This window comes from Rhinopithecus roxellana, chromosome 13 (genome assembly GCF_007565055.1).
Source record: "Rhinopithecus roxellana isolate Shanxi Qingling chromosome 13, ASM756505v1, whole genome shotgun sequence".
Lineage (NCBI taxonomy): Eukaryota > Metazoa > Chordata > Mammalia > Primates > Cercopithecidae > Rhinopithecus > Rhinopithecus roxellana.
The window spans coordinates 117,820,159-117,839,983 of record NC_044561.1 but is presented as its reverse complement, the minus strand read 5'-3'; the positions used below and the strand labels follow the sequence as shown (position 1 = coordinate 117,839,983).

General features: G+C 46.7%; 1 protein-coding gene across 7 annotated transcripts; it reads right to left on the bottom strand.

The window, feature by feature from the left end:
- TTPAL (alpha tocopherol transfer protein like) lies at positions 1–18,995 on the bottom strand. Of its 7 annotated transcripts, XM_030914541.1 has the most exons (6): positions 18,890–18,993; positions 16,228–16,252; positions 14,707–15,166; positions 10,297–10,490; positions 7,798–7,908; positions 1–5,276 (listed from the first exon to the last, which is right to left on the bottom strand). In XM_030914541.1, the coding sequence occupies exons 3-6, from the start codon at positions 15,149–15,151 to the stop codon at positions 4,998–5,000; spliced, it is 1,029 nt and encodes a 342-aa protein (XP_030770401.1). In that variant the 5' UTR covers positions 15,152–15,166; positions 16,228–16,252; positions 18,890–18,993; the 3' UTR covers positions 1–4,997. The 7 variants fall into 7 exon arrangements, with proteins under 7 accessions (XP_030770401.1, XP_010382578.1, XP_030770405.1 ...); XM_010384276.2 differs by lacking the exon at positions 16,228–16,252 and having other exon boundaries at positions 18,890–18,995; XM_030914545.1 differs by lacking the exon at positions 7,798–7,908.
- Positions 18,996–19,825: the final 830 nt, after the last annotated feature.

Below are 19,825 nucleotides of genomic sequence, written 5' to 3'. Positions count from 1 at the left end.
CACATTTAACTTTTCAGAGATTTTTATTGTTTCAGACCCAGTCATGCATACTAAAATTACCTATTTTCACCACTTTGACTTAGAAAATGCACTTAGAAAAATAAACTTTGGTCAAAACAAACACTGAAGTACATGAATCCACAATGTATCCCTATGCTCAAAGCCAAACTGAATTTCAGTTTGAAGCAAGGAATGTGACCAGTGGCTGAAACGGTGCCCCAAGCTGGTCAGAAAATCAGCTCACCTCCCATTCCATCAGAGGCTTTTGGTCAGAGAGGTTTCAGATATTTCACTTGTAACAAGTTCCTACCTGATAGGCCAAGAAGCTGAGGCATAGCCACAAGAATCCACAGCAGCAGCATCTCACTGCCTCACTAAACCTGCTGCCCAGTGAGATGAAAAACAGCTTCATGAAGCAGGAGTTTCATCACTAGCATCTCCATCCACAAATCACATTGATCCTTTCCATGAACCAAGCTCCTATTGGTTCTGATGTTTGTTACTAGCATTTTAAGCAAACCATTTCTCCAAGTTAGAAGAGCAGAAGAATGAATTTATTTATTTGAGACGGAGTATTGCTTTGTCACCCAGGCTGGGGTGCATTGGCACCATCTTGGCTTACTGTAATTGCTGCCTCCCAGGTTCAAGTGACTCTCCTGCCTCAGCCTCCCAAGTAGCTGGGATTACAGGCACGCACCACCACACCCAGCTAATTTTTGTACTTTTTAGTAGAGATGGGGTTTCACTATGTTGGCCAGGCTGGTCTCAAACTCCTGACCTCAAATGATACGCCCCCTTCAGCCTCCCAAAGTTCTGGGATTACAGGGCATGAGCTACCAGACCTGGCCAAGAGCAGAAGAATTTAGATTTACAAAATTAACAGATCCCAATACGGAGAGGTGTTACCAGAACCAACATCTTTCCTGAACAGTAGACATGTTTCTGTTCGGTATCTCCACACCTCTCATGGCCACAGGAGATATGGTATATAGTATATAATCGGTTTAGCTAACATTTTACTACCTAAATTAAACGAGGCTTCAAAGGAAAACCTTAAATGTTGGCAACTTTAAAATGGTAAAACTTTTAAAAGGTATTATAATCACCACAGCAGTACTCTAGCTTTTGCTACCCAAATGAAAAAAAATCCCATGATTGATCTGAGAGTCAAACAGTATTTAGAGAAATGCCTCTTACTGTCATATTTCTGGGAAAATTGTGTTTTGTAACCTGATTTTAAAATTTTTACTTTTATTTATTTTTTTTTGAGATGGAGTTTCACTTGTCATCCAGGCTGGAGTGCAGTGGCACGATCTTGGCTCACTGCAACCTCCGCCACCTGGGTTTAAGTGATTCTCTTGCCTCTGCCTCCCAAATAGCTGGGATTACAGGCGCCCGCCACCATGCTCAGCTGATTTTTTTGTATTTTTAGTAGAGACGGGGTTTTACCATGTTGGCCAGGCTGGTCTCAAACTCCTGACTTAAGGTGATCCACCTGCCTTGGCCTCCCAAAGTGTTGGGATTACAGGTGTGAGCCACCCCGCCCGGTCTTGTAACCTGACTTATAGATCTCCTAAGTAAGTGACTCCTTGTGAAACCAGGATGAAATATGAAAGATCTAAAGCTACTTTTGCCTTAATTTTTGCAGCAGCAATAGAATAAAAAAGAAAATGCAAGGAAAAAAAATTAAAAAATAAAGCAACCTTTGCCAAGAGCAAGTTGGAAACTCAAGACATGAAGCCAGGGTGGCACTTTTGGCTGTTTCTGTAGATTTCATCCAGTCTCTCCCCCATGAAGGGAGAACAGGGGAAGAGGCACAATTTTCCAGAATTCCATGTTGGGATATGGGGGAAGAAGAGGAAGAAAATTCCCATATTCTGAAATGTATAGATACATTTGGAAGCTTTTAGGTACCAATTCATTCAGACCTAAATTTCCTAAATAACAAGCCAATTGAGGGGGGAAAAAAAGGAAAAAAGCTTCTACAAAGAGAGAGTACAGTGTCTCTGTGGCAGTGAAGCCAACCAGATATCAGGAATAAAGTTTGGAGTATAGATCTCTATCACAGAATCACTCAGGGATGTTAAGCAGCTCACCCAAGGGCACGTAGTAAGGTAAAGATGGAGCCTGCGTCTCCTAATTTACTGTCCCATTTCCTTCCGACACCACGCTACCTTGAATTTAGGGAAAAGTTAATTTCCAAGTGTTTGTGCAATGGGCCATAACTTCTCCCTGAAGGAACATATTCCCAGTTCTTGAGGTTCATGTGTTTGCCTCACCAGTGTGCTCCCCAGTGCTGAGTAAGGCTCACCGTGCTCCCTCCCTGGTCATTCCCCACCCTGCTGAGACAATGTGACGCAAACACCCTGGTGAAGCCACAAGGAGACCACCTTGATTTTCACCCAGGGAAGTCTTGGTTTTACGGCTTGGTTCAAGCTTCCTGAGGTGTCAAAACTATTTGATATCTCTTTGGAGCCAAAACAAAGCAAGCAGCTCCTGGAGGCAGATAAACTTAGGCTCCAACTCCTAGAAGCTGAGTGAAACCACTCCTTCCTTGTCCAACTGGAAAAACCTAAGAAATAGGCCTCTCCAAATCACTTCTGGTCTTCGAGATAATTCTCTAGGAGAGCTTTGGCCATGCCTACATTAAAACAAATGCGACTGGCCAGGAATGCAGTGTAGAATTGAAACAACAGGGCTGAGTGATTCATTCCTCTTTACCTAGTTTTTGTTTTGTTTATCTGTCTTCCTTCTTGGGACCTAGGAAAGCCTCCACCCAATTCTCCCATCCAGGCCACCAGGTTCTGAACCCCCTCCTTTAGCCATCCCACTTGCCCTACTTGGGCCTTTTCAGCAGTGCTGGTCACATCATCGTCAGATGGAATTAGAAGCAGCCAGGAGTGCTTTTTGGCACTTCCAGCTCAGCCAGGACCCTAGAGGATCCAGGGTTACTATCCATGGTGAAAAGAACTTCCTCTAGAATTGCTATTAATGAAGTAAAGTAAATTAATTTCCACCAACAACTTCTCCAGACATTTAAAAAGGTGGTAGAGATGAACAGCTAAGTAACAACAGACTGGCCTTCAAATTTCAGAGTGTTGTTTTCTCCCTAACTGAGCTGTCCGCCTTGACTGGTTAGTCTAACAGATGCATGGAGGAGGTGCACACACAACACACAGTACTTTTCACTATTTAACACCATGATCATGTGGAATACATTAGAAAGGAAATAGGTCAAAAGCCATCATGTGAACCATCTAATTTGATGTTTGGGCTAAGACTAAAATCTTAGCAGGGAGGTTCTAAAGTGCTGAAATGCAGAACATTCAGGCTGACTGGTTCACCCACACCAAAGAGAGAAACTCAAGTGGGGCTGGGAGGGCGGGGGAGCCCAGAAGTGACCCAGCAATAATCTGCACTTGTGTTCATTTCCAGAGACCAAAATTTTTTTTTTTGTTTTTTTTGAGGTGGAGTCTTGCTCTGTCACCTAGGCTAGAGTGCAGTGGCGTAATCTTGGCTCACTGCCACTTCTGCCTCCTGGATTCAGGTGATTCTTCTGCCTCAGCCTCTCCAGTAGCTGGGACTGCAGGCACCAGTCACCACGCCCAGCTAATTTTTGTATTTTTAGTACAGATAGGGCTTCACCATCTTGGCCAGGCTGGTCTTGAACTCCTGACCTTGTGATCCGCCCACCTTGGCCTCCCAAAGTACTGGGCTTACAGGCGTGAGCCACCACACCTGGCCCAGAGACCAAAATTTAAGCTAATTAACCACTGTAGCTAGGTTTACAATATAGTACCAGAGTCTCAGGGATGGAAGGAATTCATCATACAAGATCCTGGTCACCTTTTCTGGCCTCAAACAAAAGCCATATTTTCCAAATTTAACCATCACTATAAAAAGAAAATTGGTGTCAGTGAGTCCCAGGAATACATATAATAGTTTCTTTAAAGACAGGGCTAGTGACACATCTCTCTCGGAAAGACATGTGTACCACAAACAAAAGCAGGATCCAACCACTTATATCTACTTATCTTCCTAGGCAGCAAATCTAACGTTCAGTAACTAAACCAAATCCCACAGCCTCAGCAGCCAAAACAGCCCTAGCTGACATTTCATCCAGCCTTATTTTATAGCGGAGAAGGTTGAGGCCTACAGAGGCCCATGTCTTGTCCATAGTTGCACACCTGGGATCCAGGCCAGAATTCTTGTAGCTACACGGGCCTGGAATCCAGCATTTTAGGTTGAGTAAAATCATTTCCTGCTAGGTCCCTGTATGATTCTATTGAGAACCAGGGCTAAGGCTTTATGGATTTGGGAAAACTTAAGTTTCTATTGCAAGCTTCATCCAATGGGTCCCAGAGGTGCTTTGAAGTCTCCGGCTTCCACATTTGACCACAAAGTGCTGCTTATGTCCTGATGCTTGCATGATTCAGTTAAGGTGCTTTCCAAATCCAGTGACAGCAGCTGGGGCCTTGATCTCCAGTAAGTTTCCTGATGAGCAGCAGAGGTCTGTACTTAGGGTTCCTGTGAAAAATAAACTCCCAGTCTCACGTTTGGTCACACTGCAGGTTTGGCCAAATTATTTCATACAAGTAGTTCTCACTGGCCAAACAAGTTGTTTTTCTCCTGGAAAAGTGGGATCAAAGTGACTCTGGTCCTAATTTTTCTTGCTTCCAAGATGTGTAAGAACCAGATCACCACCCCGCAACCAAAAAGCAAAACAAAACAGATACAGCCTCCAGATTAATAGTTGCAGACTGGGATTCCAAATGTTTAAGAATCAGTGGGGACATTTTCCATGTCTTCCATGGAGTAATTCAAGTAACCAAAGGCTTACCCCAAAATGGGCTCACCCTCATATTTCACAGGCTGTTCCTCCATCCTGCAGTTTAATTACAAGGAGCAAGACTGAATCCTTGGCCCCTTAAATTCTCCTTGTGCCTCTCCAAAGAAAAGAAGGAAAAGAATTAAAGATGGTGACCCTGGGGGACGGGCTAGTAGCAGGAGTACAGCTGTGACTTCGCAGCTCGCAAGGAGTCGTCACACTGTGCATCTGAGGCCAGGCCCTCAGGCAGCAGCGTCTGGCCCAGGATGCTGTCACAGGCAGGGACAGGTTGGCAGAACTCTTTCACAAAATCGTCTTCTGAAGCTAGCAGCACCGCATTCCAGGTGGCAGTGTCCAGCTCCCCAGCCGTGCCCCCATACTCCTTGGGGAGAATGCTTCTTGGAAGGTTTGCGTGGAGAGAGTTCAAGTCAGACCCATGGAGGAAGAACTAAAAGGGAATGAAATGAAAACAAACATGTCCTTAGGTTAATCAGGAATGCAGAAATTTCCTCCATGGCAGGTGCTCAAATATCTGTTGAATGAAGAAAGGAAAGGTTAATGGCAACTCTACCCTTACTTTTTTAGCCCAGAAAGCCTGGCGTATCCTTAATTATCTTTTCCTTATACCATACGCCCTGCTGGCTGGAGCTTCAGAATGTGTCCAGGATCCAGCCGCCTCACCACCACGCTAATGGCAGCAGCCACATCGCTTCTCCCTGGATTCCTCTAGTGGCCTCCTATCTGGTCTCCCTGCTCCCACTCTTGTCCCTCTGCAATCTAAGTTCTTTTCAGTGAAATTCAGATCACAGTCGTGCCTCTATGTACATACAGCCTTCCAGCACTCCCACCGCAGACTCTGAGGCCCATCACAGTCTGGCCTCATTACTTCTCTGAGTGCTGTCACCACCTGCCCCTCCAGTCTTGACCCAGCTGCGCCAGCCTAGCTGCTCTCCCGCGTGAGGGTGGTGTCCTTGCTGGCCTCCCAGATACCTAGATGGCTCACTCTCTCAAGTCTTTGCTCAAATGTTAGCTTCTTAAGGCTGCCACCTCTAACCACTCAGTTGAATACCGCAACCCTTCCCACCTCACACACACTATCCTTTTCTCTGCTTTTTCTCTGTAGCACTTACCACATTCTAGTACTAGATAACATAATTCACTGTGGCTCCCTTTAGAACATAATCTTCCTAGGGGCAGGAGTTTTGGTCTGTTTTGTTCATCTAGAACATGCTTGCACATAGAGTTGATCAATAGGTATTTCTGAATGAATGAACCTATGAAGGAACAAAGGAAGAACATCATGGGCCCCAAATCAGGGCATTTCACAGATGTAAAAGATCTGTCCAAAGGCTGCTTTGGTAAAAGTTCCAAACAGAATTTTTAGGGACCCACATGGCTTCACATCCAGGCAGGGAAGCCACTAAGTTAGCGGTTTGCAAATCTAGCTGTGCATCACAATTTCCTAAGAGGATTTTAAAGCACAGATTCCTGAGCTGATGAATCAAAATCTTCAGGGAAACAGCCTAGGAATCTGGAGCTGGATTTCAAGTTCCCTCCCTTACCTCCTTGAGGTTTTCTATCTATATATGTTACTTTGAAAAAGCAAGGGCCCAGGGTGGTGGCTTATGCCTGTAATCCCAGCACTTTGGGAGGCCAAGGCAGGTGGATCAACTGAGGTCAGGAGTTTGAGACCAGCCTCGCCAACATGTAAAAGCCTGTCTCTGCTAAAAATACAAAAATTAGCTGTGCGTGGTGGTGCGTGCCTGTAATCCCAACAGGAGGCTGAGGCAGGAGAATTGCTTGAACCCCAGAGGCAGAGGTTGCAGTGAGATGAGATCACACCACTGCACTCCAGCCTGGGTGACAGAGCAAGACTCCGTCTCAAAAAAAAAAAAAAAAGAAAAAGCAAGAAAAATTCAGGGCCCAGTCTTTGCAGTCATCTTCCTAGGCCTCGGGAAGGAGAAAAATACCACCCATCCCATTTCAATCAGTGGGACTGGGAAAGGCTGAAGAGGGAAGTGGCTCCTCTGGGTCAGAAAGGAAGACTCAAAGTGCCATTTATCCCTTCTTAAGTAAGAAGTAAGCTAAAAACTCACACAGCTTATAAACTTGAATTGCTCCATAAACTATACAGCAGGACAATATATTAGGCAAATGGAAAGGCTTAAGTAGCATTTTTAAACCCCATAGTTCTAATGACCGTAACTTTAAAAAAAAATTATTTTAGAGACAGTGTTCCACTCTGTTACCCAGGCTGGAACACAATGGCAAGACCATAGCCCATTGTTCAAGCCCATGGCAGCCTTGAACTCCTGAGCTCAAGCAATCCTCCCACCTCAGCCTCCTGAGTAGTGGAGACTACAGACATGTGCCACCACACCCACCTAATTTCTTTTTTTTTTTGAGACAGAGTCTCACTGTTGCCCAGGCTGGAGTGCAGTGGCATGATCTCAGCTCACTGCAACCTCCACCTCCTGGATTCAAGTGATTCTCCTGCCTCAGCCTCCCAGGTAGCTGCAATTACAGGCATGTGCCACCATGCCTGGCTAATTTTTTGTATTTAGTAGAGACGGAGTTTCACCATGTTGGCCAGGCTGGTCTCGAACTCCTGACCTCAAGTGATCCATCCACCTTGGCCTCCCAAAGTGCTGGGATTACAGGCGTGAACCACTGCCCGGGCACACCCACCTAATTTAAAAATTTTTTTTAGAGATGGGGTCTTGCTACACTGCCCAGGGAGGCTGTTATGATAAAAATCCTGGTTCTGCTCTCTCTACTGGCAAATATTAAATTCTTATTAATTTACTGTTCCATCTTCCCCTCACAAAAGGGACTGTTCATTTATTTTATCTGTAACTGTACTTTCCAAATTAGTTGTTACAGGGCAAAAATAATAAACAAGTACCAGATGTCACAAATAAATCAATGGAGGGAAAGAAAAATCTGAAGTCAATAGGATCATCACTTACTCTGTTTGCTATTTTCTCCTTTAGAAATGGTTTTATGATGGCAAAAATGCCTTTAAATATTCGAGGTTCATTCACAACATGGACTGCTTTTATCCGAATGGGGAAACCATCCTGTATGGGAAAGGCAAAGGGGTTTAGAACATCTGGAGAATCTTTCCACCCCTTCCTCCCCAGAGTTAAATCTTTTTTTTTTTTTTTGAGACGGAGTCTTGCTCTGCCGCCCAGGCTGGAGTGCTGTGGCCGGCTCTCAGCTCACTGCAAGCTCCGCCTCCCGGGTTCACGCCATTCTCCTGTCTCAGCCTCCCTAGCAGCTGGGACTACAGGCGCCCGCCTCGTCGCCCGGCTAGTTTTTTTGTATTTTTTAGTAGAGACGGGGTTTCAGCGTATTAGCCAGGTTGGTCTCGATCTCCTGACCTCGTGATCCGCCCGTCTCGGCCTCCCAAAGTGCTGGGATTACAGGCTTGAGCCACCGCGCCCGGCCCAGAGTTAAATCTTCATTTTCAGCCCCAACATCAGTCTGATCAGATCCTTATGGCCTCCTCAATGACAGTCCACGTGGGGCCTAACTAGAAGATGGGCCTCAGGGAAAGTCTTTCCTGGGACCCAAAACTGGGTTAGAAGAGAGGCAAACAGAGGCTGGGCGCGGTGGCCCACACCTGTAATCCCAGCACTTTGGGAGGCCGAGGCGGGTGGATCACTTGAGGTCAGGAGTTCGAGACCAGCCTGGCCAACATGGTGAAATCCTGTCTCCACTAAAAATACAAAAATTAGCTGGGCGTGATGGCACACACCTGTAATCCCAGCTACTTGGGAGGCTGAGGCTAGAGAATTGCTTGAACCCTGGAGGCGAAGGTTGCAGTGAGCCAAGATCGTGCCACCGTACTCCAGCCTGGATGACAGAGCAAGACTCCATCTCAAAAAAAAAAAAAAAAAAAAAAAAAGAGAAGCAAACATATGAAGAGATGATGCTCTTAACAGCAGAAAACAGTCTGAGTCTACAGGGACGGATCCGTTAGATATCAGACCTTCTAGATCAGTGTTGCCCAAAGTATATTTCTCAGGATATTAGAGGTTATACAAAACAGGGCTCCACAGCAGGCAAATGAGTTTGAGAAACGCAGTCCGCTAAGCATAATCAAGTGGGTTTCCTTAACTGCAGTCCTATTCAGAGCCTTTAACATGTAAATTCTTACAGTTTAAGAATTGGACATTCTTAAACTGAAAGGGACATGCTATACAGCATTTCCCAAACTTCTTAATTTTTTCTCCTCTCCAGATGATCTTACAGTACTAACACTGATCCACACTCTTGATCCTGGCACTTGAATCTACATGGTATTCAGCAGGAGGCATCAAAAGGAGTGCCAGTGAAGGAAAGCCAGGGTTGGCTCAAAGCCAGAATCCAAATGTTTGATAATGTCCAAATGTAAACTGATTTATTTAAATAATAAACCTGGTGCACCACAGGGACTGAAACATTTGTGGAATCCAGTAAAAAGAGCTACTATATCACTGGTGCCCCATAGTTCACAAAGGACAACACCCCATGTGGCAGGTGTTGAACAAGTAATCAAAACCTGTCACAGCTGTGACAGGCTATATTTTCTCTAGGTCTCCATTTCCCCATCTATCAAAAAGGAAAAGTAGTTCTTGCCTTGCCTATCTCAGGATTCGCTGAGGGACTGAATGGGCCCTGATTACTGTAAAGCACTGTGCAAGCCATTAAACATGGTGTAGATATGGAGGGAGCACCGCAGTCCCCAGTGAATGTTCTGAAACACAGAACATGAGATGTGAAGCATCTGACCAAAATACAGCCCAACAGAACAGCATATCCCCCAGGTCCACAGAGGGCAGCAGGGGCTCCAGCACCTTATGCAGAAGCATAATTTCTTAGGGTTTTTTAAAAAATTTTTTGGGACAGAGTTTTGCTGTTCTCGCCTACGCTGGAGTGCAATGGCACAATCTCAGCTCACTGCAACCTCTGCCTCCCGGGTTCAAGTGATTCTCCTGTCTCAGCCTCCCAAGTAGCTGGGATCACAGTTGCCTGCCACCATGCCCAGCTAATTTTTTGTATTTTTGGTAGAGATGGGGTTTTACCATGTTGGCCAGGCTGGTCTTGAACTCCTGACATCAAGTGATCCACCTGCCTCAGCCTCCCAAAGTGTTGGGATTATAGGCGTGAGCCACTGCGCCCAGCCAGTTTTGTTTGTTAGGAGAATTTTTCCTCTGCCTTCCAGACCAAAAAAGGCAAAAAGCAGTTCCCTAGCTTTTTGGATTCTTGCCTTCCTGAAGTACCTATTCCAGAGAGTACTTGAGAGACTGATGAGAACAAGTGGTAAATAGGACTTTTAAATTTCTTCACATGATGCTTTTGTGTTTTTCAGATTGCAGGTGTCGGGTGTGCAGTTTGTGTATCATGTGAGACCCACAGTAAATGGACAGGCCCTGGGGAAAGCCAAAGCCACCACAGAACAGGCAGGACAGATGGGGTCTTACCTGGAGGATGCCAATCACCTTTTTGGCTATAAAAGGGCCAAAGTGAGATGCTTTTGATAAACTCACTCCTTTGTAGTCTGCAAGAATTACAATTCCATTCACCTGGGTTTCTTCAGACTGAATGAGTTTTTCTAAGGTCAAGTATATGGCTCGGATGTTTTCGGTAATTGGATAGTTGCTCGGTATCCATCTGTCTAAGGTCATAAGAGAGTGACAGTAAGTTACAGAAGTTAATATAAATAAGGGATCAAAGATTTATCTCCTATCACTGTTGTTTCAAAATGGAAAAGAAAGATACTCTAGTAGCCATGACTCTATTTAGGTTAGTAAATGGAATAATAAGCAGCAGCTGGTTTCTTAACTCCAAACAGCAGCGCATTTTGCGAGGCAAATACAATTGAGTGTTGAGGTTAAGAGCATGAGCTCTGGCTGGGCACAGTGGCTCATGCCTGTAATCCCAGTACTTTGGAAGGCCGAGGTGGGAGGATTGCTTAAGCCCAGGAATTCAAGACCAGCCCAGGCAACATGGCGAAACCCCATCTCTACAAAATACACAAATATTAGCCAGGTGTGGTGGGGTGTGGCTGTAGACCCACTACTTGGGAGGCTGAGGTGGGAGGATCACTTGAGCTCAGGAGATTGAGGCTGCAGTGATCATGCCACTGTACTCCAGCCTGGGTGACAGGGTGAGACCCTGTCTCAAAAAAAAAAAGATGCACTCTGAAGTCAGACACACCTGAGGTTTGAATGTTACTAGCTGTGTGACTTTGGGCACGTTACTATAATACCTCACTCTAAGCCCTGATGTCCTCATAAGTAGAATAGGGTGAAATACCTTCATGGACATCTGTGCTTTCTGCCATCATGTATCTCCCCTTATCTTCATAGCACCAACCTGATTTTCCTTAGGGAACGACCTCCTCCCACTCTAGCCATGCAGTTTGGATAGAACTGACTTGACTCCTGACTCCAGAGGTGAGAAAGTGATTGGGGATTGATTGGCCAATGATTGGCCAATCTGACAGCACATCCTTCTGGCCACAGTGTGTGATCCAAGCCAGGTCAAGCAGAGTCAAGGAGACTCAATTCTAGGACCCTGGCCCTATGGAAAGAGATCTCTCTTCCCTCTTATAGTTTTGAGGCGGTGAGTCTGAGATTCACAGGACCCGTGAGGCAAGAGAGCTGGCCTGGGAATGAAGCCCCTGTTGAGGACAGCAGTGGTGGGGACAGCTTTCCAGTGCCAGAGTTTGGGCCCCTGAATGGAAATACGGCTGGACGTCAGTTATCTGAACAACTGAGTTTTTTTGTTTGTTTCAGCCAATGTGAATTGGGCTTTCTGTCACTTGCCACACAAAGACTGAGTCTTGGCCAGATGTGGTGGCTCAAGCCTGTAATCCCAACACTTTGGGAGGCCAAAGCGGGTGGATCATTTGAGGTCAGGAGTTCAAGACCAGCCTGGCCAACATGGTGAAACCCTGTCTCTACTGAAAATACAGGCCGAGCGCGGTGGCTCAAGCCTGTAATCCCAGCACTTTGGGAGGCCGAGACGGGCAGATCATGAGGTCAGAAGATCGAGACCATCCTGGCTAACACGGTGAAACCCCGTCTCTACTAAAAAATACAAAAAAACTAGCCGGGCGAGGTGGCGGGCGCCTGTAGTCCCAGCTACTCGGGAGGCTGAGGCAGGAGAATGGCGTAAACCCGGGAGGCGGAGCTTGCAGTGAGCTGAGATCCGGTCACTGCACCCCAGCCTGGGCGACAGAGCCAGACTCCGTCTCAAAAAAAAAAAAAAAAGACCAGGCTGGCCAACCCTGTCTCTACTGAAAATACAAAAATTAGCCAGGCATGGTGGTGCACACCTGTAGTCTCAGCTACTTGGGAGGCTGAGGCAGAAGAATCACTTGAACCCAGGAGGCAGAGGTTGCAGTGAGTCAAGATCGCACCACCACACTCCAACTTGGGCAACAGAGACTCTGTCTCAAAAAACAGCTGAGTCTTGACTCATACACGACCTTGACAGGGGTACTGTGAGGACGGAGCACAGTGCTGTGTTCCCCTCCTCTTTCCACGGTGGATACTTTTCTAATATGCCCCGTGTATTTAATGATTCTTTCCTCTCTTTGGGAAAAAAAAAAAAAGAAAATGCCCACTTTTTACTGTTAACCACTGTTCTCAAGAAAATCCCAGCAAAATCTATGTACCTCTTTCTTAAAAGATAAAACCTTACGTTTGCCAACTATGGGATATGTGATATGTGCAAAATTCTTTTTTATTTTTATTTTTTTGACGGAGTCTTGCTCTGTCACCCAGGCTAGAGTGCAGTGGCATGATCTCGGCTCATTGCAACCTCTGCCTCCCGGGTTCAAGCGATTCTCCTGCCTCAGCCTCCAGGACAGTTAGGATTACAGGCATGTACCACCACACCCAGCTTTTTGTATTTTTAGCAGAGACGGGCAGGGTGGCGGGGGCGGGAGGCAGTTTACCATGTTGGCCAGGCTGGTCTTGAACTCCTGACCTCATGATCCACCTGCCTCAGTCTCCCAAAGTGCTGGGATTACAGGCATGAGCCACCGCATCTGGCCTGATATATGCAAAATTCTCATGAAAGATCTTTGTCCCCAAATTGTGCCAACGTTGCTGCCAATTAACCCTGCCTCTATGTAACTGGATATCATCCCTTTCAATCACATGTCTCAAAAGAGCTTTAATAAAGGCAAAGCTGATTCCCAATTGAGAAGAAACGTTTCTATGTATGCCTCTTCCTAAAATGCTGGGTCAGTGGAAAGGGGTCCAGATCTGCTCCAGACATATGGGGAAAAAATTCATCTCACGAGCAAAGGGTTGAAACCATGCAAGCAAAGGTGCAATCAGTGTTGTAATATCTGACTGTGTTGTAATATTCTTATGAGTTGAGTACAGAGGAGGAGCAGAAAAACCTGCTGACTGGTTTCTAGGTCTCTTGGTGCCCTAAAATCTGTACTGCATTGCTTATTTTAAAATAAACACTAATTTTGGCAAGTACCTAAAACAGCAGGTAAGCCATTAACAGTGGTCTTGGTACATGATAGTAAAGTCTGAATAGAATGGTTTAGCCTCCAAAGAAGAGTTTGGGGAATGGGTAAAGGCAGAGGTAAGTGCATGGAGGTGTCCACTCCCCATCAAACTTCCCTTCAAGAGGGCATTTATATGAATGAGCAGAAGAGGACTACTAGTGTGTTCTCATTCCCTGGCTTACTTAGGGAGAACATTGCATCCTTACTTTCCATTCTTCTCTCAGCTGTGGTCTGATGGAAAATCAGGAATGGAGTAGAACATTCCAAAGTTTATAATGCTTTTGGTGTCATGGAAGAGAACAGGCCTAACAATCAGAAATCTTGAGTTCTGGCAGCCCCTGGTCATTGTGTTGAAATGCTCTTTGGGGAGCATTTCTTTCTTTCTTTCTTTTCTTTTTTTTTTTTTTTTTTTTTTTAATTTTTTGTAGAGACAAAGTCTCACTATGTTGCCCAGGCTCGTCTCAAACTCCTGGCCTCAAGTAGTCCTCCCTCACCCCCACAAAGTGCTGGGATTACAGGTATGAGCCGCTGCGCCTGGCTGGGGAGTATTTCTAAATGCTCTTTTAGTGGCAGAGAGCCCCCATTCGTAAACTGCCATGACAAAGAAATGTAAGGTATCCTAATTACTGCCAAGAAATGCTAAGATCAAAAAACAAATCCAAAGTGAATCCTGTCAGTGGCTTCACACAATAGAGGAAAAGAAGGAAAGGTTGGAGGAGGCACAGAGGAGGCCCCTTTCCAGGTGTCTGCCCAGTCCACACCCTTGCACTGATACCTATACCTCAACCTATTCACAAAGAGGGCTCAGGGAGGGCCCTGGCAGCCATGCTTGTATCCTATGGCCAGGGGCAGGTTCTTAGGCCCCACCTGATGCTCCCCGCTAGAAATCTGGAATCTGCATTGAGGAACTTAATTGGGTGGTTAGGCAAACCTGAGAGCTGAGCGGGTGCCAGATTTAACTATGTGCACAGGAGTGGGACAGCCATACACAGAAAAAAGTGTGAAGAAGATACGCAAAAGGCAGAAATATGTGGCTGAAGGATACACAGACTGTCAGGCAGAGACAGGGAGAATGGCTGTCTTGGCTCCTGCTGGCAGTCTGATTCTTGGTTCTAGGCCCTAGTAAGAACTGCCACACCTTCAGTTCTCTGGTTCTGGGAGGTACTCCTGTCTCCTTCGACTAAATCCTCCCTTTTTTCTGAAGTTGGTTTGAGTAGGTTTTTGTTATCTGCAATCAAAAAAGCCTTGACTATGACAAAGAAGGGGTAAAAAAGGGACTTGGAAAGGAGGACAGGGTGCTGAATGGACACATTGCAAAGACTGGACACACCCGCCCCACAACAGTCTAGGGAGATACCTGGGCGGATGCAGACGACATGGCAGCCCCTGGGGTCAGTGTGGGGCAGCACGGTGAGGAACCCAGAAGCAAGGACATCTTTTAAGGCTGATGGCTTCAAGTTATTGAAGACTTCGGGCCAGCTTCTCCTACAGCTGTGGTAGTTGATGAGGAGCTGCAGGGCCCGGTCGTAATCAAACTTGCGGGCTCGGAGGAAGCGCAGCAGGAAGGCGTCGTCAAGGGAAGTGCTCAGGTTCGGGTACTCCTTCCGCACCATGTCACGAAGGGCCTGCACATCTCGAAGTCTCCATTCCGGCTTTTCCTGCAGCTCTTCCCGGGCTTTCGTGACCAGTTCTTCTGTCAGTGAGCACACGTAGCCCGGAGGCTCAGGTGGTGGCAGCAGCTCATTTTCAGAGAGTGAGGCCACAGAAGGGCTCGTTCTCAGAGAGTCACTTTCTTCTGACATTAGCTACCAGGGTCCCTGCCAACACAGAAGCCCTAAGCAAAGTTAACAAGTGCTTATTTCAAATCCCAGGGCAGCCCAGTGTAGGGGACAGGAACACTTCTGTAAAAGCCAAGTAACCTCAGGGCAGTGTTTCTCAACTGGGGGCAATGATCCGGATCTAAACCACACACGCAAGTCTGACCCCAGGCCGGCTGCTGTTAGTGCCCAGGGAGGCAGCCAGCAGCTATAGCAGACTATATACTCCCTCATAAATACCAGGGCCTTCCTTATAAATGTATTAATAGGTGCTCAACCTTATTCATCATTAAATAAATGTGAATTAAAACAACTCAGGCCAGGCGTGGTGGCTCATGCCTGTAATCCCAGCACTTCAGGAGGTCGGGGTGGGTGGATCGCCTGGGGTAAGACTTTGAGACCAGCCTGGCCAACATGGTGAAATCCCATCTTTACTAAAAACACAAAAATCAGACGGGTGTGGTGGGCACCTGTAATCTCAGCTACTTGGGAGGCTGAGGCAGGAGAACTGCTTGAACCCAGGAGGTGGAGGTTGCAGTGAGTTGAGATGGCGCCACTGCACTCAGCCAGAGCAAGACTCTGTTTAAAAAAAAAAAAAAAAAAAAAAAACTCTGAGATTCAGATTGGCAAAAATAAAATAAAATAACGTACTCTGATATGTTTGCTGCTGCTGGGAGTATAAATTGACAGCCTCTTTGGAGGGCAGTTGTCAATATCTTCAGAATGTAAACCCACATGCCCTTTGGGTCAGCAATTCCATTTCTAGGACATATACTTGTATGTATGTGCAAAATATGCACATGGCCTTCACAAGTATTGATTATAATGACAAAAGATTGGAAACACCTTAACTGCCCATCAGGGGAGACTGGTTAAGTAATATTACCATACGAATGGGGTACTAGTCAGTCATGAAAAGGAATTAGGCAGATGTTTATGAATTGATACGTTAAAAAAGCAAGTTGCAGAATAGTGTACAGAAAATAATCATATTTTTAAACTATACATATACACTTGTGAATGCACACAAAACTTCTGGAAGGAGATAATAAGAAACTTACCAATGGTTATCTCTAGGGAGCAGAACTGGACAAGAGAAGATTTAAGATGAGAAAGAGGATTTTTACTGTACTGTTTGAATTTTTTACCACATACCCATGTAACATATGTGCCAGTCAGATCTCCTGCTGGGAAAACGTAATTGATAAAGGGCCTCCAGTAGCTGTCCCTCTAGATCCACTATCCAGGGGAAGCCACAACTTTCCGCAGCCCTTCTGTGGCCTCACTGCTCCTAGGCAATGATTTAGTGAGACATGGGACTCCTCTAACAGGCAGTGTTTGCTTGAGGGCCTGGCCAAACCTTTGTTGGGACTGCCCTGCAGTCGGAGACTTGCTGCCCAAACATTCACAGGAGCTGATCTGCATCACTGCCCATGCCTCTTCCTGACTTCACCAGCTCCCTTCCCAGGTGTTGTCCTTCACAAGGGTTGCCTCTAAATTTCTAGCATGTCTAATCTCATCCTAGTGTCTGCTTAGAGGACCCGAATTCATGCACTTTTTTATTTTTTAAGAGACAGGGTCTTGCTGTGTCACCCAGGCTAAAGTGCAGTGGCACAATCATAGCTCTCTGCAACCTCGAACTCCTAAGTTCAAGGAATCCTCCTGCCCCAGCCTCCCAGGTAGCTGGGACTATAGGCACACACCACCACCACAACTGGCTAATTTTTAAATTTTTTTCTCGGGCTGTGTGTGGTGGCTCACGCCTGTAATCCCAACACTTTGATAGGCTGAGGTGGATGGATCACCTGAGGTCAGGAGTTCGAGACCAGCCTGGCCAACATGGTGAAACCCTATCTCTACTAAAAATACAAAAATTAGCCAGGCATGGTGGTGTGGGCCTGTAGTGCCAGCTACTTGGGAGGTTGAAGCAGGATAATCGATTGAAACCAGGAAGCAGAGGTTGCAGTGAGCCGAGATCTATCACTGCACTCCAGCTTGGGCGACAGAGTGCGACTCCATCTCAAGTAAAAAAAAAATATATATATATATATATATATATATATATTTTTTTAAAGAACCACTCTGCTGTCTTGGGAATGGACTCTAAGGGGGTGAGGACTGAAGCAAAGAGACCATTTAGAGGCTATTGTAATAATCTAGCTGAGAGATGCTGGTGGTCTGGAGTAGGTAGCCTTCGCTGACCCTCAGGCCAGGTTAGGTGGCCCGCACTTCTCCCACCCTGTTGCAATTGTCTGTTGGTAATTTGTGAGCAACATCCAAGTTTGTCTTGTTCATCACCTTAAACCCAGCACCTAACGTGGTGTTAGACACACAGTCTGCACTCCATAAATATTTGTTGAATGACTTTAGTCTGGTTGGCAGAGATATGCTAAGTGAGGAATGGAACACCTATGGCTTTGTTTTTATGGAAGCCACCAAGAGATGCCTGCAGTCCCATCTAGTGTCTACCTGAGCGACAAACCACAGTGTTCACAAGGTACAAGCCTCACCTCAAAGCCCCCTCCACCCTCATTTTCCATCTCATCCCACCCTGATGCACATTAAATGCCAGTCAAAACAAACTATGAGCCATCATCCTTGGAACAACTCGTGCACTTCTGATACACTCTACCTGGAATTTCCTCTTCTAATTTGTTCCTAACTCAACAGCTCATGACATTCAAGGCCCAGCTGCCATGTCACCTCCTCTGTGAATCCTTTCCAAACTCCCTGAGGGTGATTCCCTCCAGTTTTCCACAGAACTGGGTTCCTATTTCTTTTTTAGAAATTACAGTCCAATGCCATGGGCGTTTACATAGAACTCTCCAGAGTCAGTTTTACCACCCACTCATTTATCAAATAATTACTGATCACCTACCATGTATGTCAGGCACTGTGCTCACAGGTATTGGGAACACAGACGCAAATGTAATTCCTCGCCTAATGAAGCTTACATCATAGTGGAATGAAGAGAATGCATACTTGAGCATTTTACCATGTATCAAGCATTGCTAAGCCCTTTACCCATTTCCTCATTTAATCTTCACAGTATTTGGTGAGAGCGCTATTACTGTTCCCATTTTACAAAAGACAAAAAGGACTGTCCCCCAGAATGTAAGTTCCACGAGGGCAGAGGGCTTGTCTTCCATATCCACTGCCACCCCCAGTGCCTGGCATATGGCAGTGGTCTGTACACATCAGCGGAGGCTATAGGTTAAGCGATGCGACCAAGGGGGCACACCCGGTGAGGCAGAGCAAGGATGCATCTAGCCCCACCCTGGTCTTCTAATCTCCACCCTCCACCTGGAGCTTCATGTTGACGCTCCAGGGACTCAGCAATGCCGAGCGCTCAGCAGGGCTCAGTCACGGGCTGGTGAATGAGCTGACAGACGGGCATATGACTGAGATACAGACACCAATTGGTAAGGGTGAAGCCAGAGATCTCCCCCACCTGGAGCCCATCGCTTTCTGGAGCATCACTTTCCTTTCCATCCCTTTCTCTCAACAAGAAGAGGTCAGGAAGCCATCTCTCCTAGAGCCCCCAGACCCCACATCCCGTGGACAACCTTCCGAGGCCCCCACTTCCGGCTGTCACCCCCTCCCCAGGTGTCCCCATTTCCTGGGGTCTCTCGCTCCTCTGGTCCCCACTTCCGGTTATCCCTCCCTCTCAGGGGTCCCTCTCCTTAGCCCCCACGGCACACGGACGGGCTCGCGGGCACTCACCGGCCCGGCTACGGGCGGAGCGCGGGTCAATCGGCGGCGGGAGCCTCGTCCGGCAGCGCGCACAGAACCGACCCGCACTCCCTGCCCGGCCGGCCCGGCCCCTCGCGCCGGAAGTGACGTTCCGGGGCGTGGGAGGCGGGGCTCCGCCTAGGAGCGCGCATGTGTGACACTTCCCCGCAACGCTGGCGTTTAGTCGCCCCCTGGCTGTCAGAGCTCCGTGCTGTGGACCTGGAGTGGCTGGGTACCAGCCGCTTGTCAAACCTGGCTTATAGATGGGGAAAGTGAGGCTCAAAGAAGGAAGGAAAGACGCTGCCATTTTCCAGGAACATGCTGACATGCACCTGTTGTTTAATATCCATGATCTCATTAACTCCTCATATTTATGCATTGCTCCTATTTCAGGAAAGGGAAACTGGCAATCAAGGCAGTAACGGGCTTCAAACCCAGACCTCAGAATTAACATTCTAGATTTCTCCCCAACTACGGCTGCTGTCAGGACTGGCTGCTCCAAAAGGGGAGATTCCAAACCAGGGGACATCTGTCTGTCATTAACTGAGTGACCTGGAGCAAGTCCCCATTCCTCTTTGGGCTTTTGTTTCGTTATCTGAAACCTGATTCTTCCTCTGGAGCCTGATTCAATAATTACTTTTTTCCTGCTTTGGGGTTCATGACGTTCCCTCCAGACAAAGGCTTTACTAATTCCCACCCCAGTCCAATAAGATCCCCCTGCAAGTATTTTGTGCAACTGCAACTTTGAGGCAAATCTCCTAGGTCCCTCTGAGGCAGAGTAGACATTAAGCCATTTCTAGAGAGAAATTTTGGTGGTCCAGGAGAACTCTGAGCCCAAAGAGACGACCTTAAACAGTCTTTTCGTTTTCCTACTCCAGGGGCAGGAGGAGTCCCAAGAAGATGGTAAGTGACCAATGAGGGCCGCAA

Bases quoted from the DNA above. Each gene is read 5' to 3' on its own strand.
- TTPAL (XM_010384276.2), bottom strand. From the start codon at position 15,151: ATGTCAGAAGAAAGTGACTCTCTGAGAACGAGCCCTTCTGTGGCCTCA. The intron at 10,491-14,706 runs GTATCTCCCTAG...TTATGACCTTAG, and splicing joins TGTCGTCTGCATCCGCCCAG to ACAGATGGATACCGAGCAAC. The intron at 7,909-10,296 runs GTAAGACCCCAT...TTTCCCATACAG, and splicing joins AGGTGATTGGCATCCTCCAG to GATGGTTTCCCCATTCGGAT.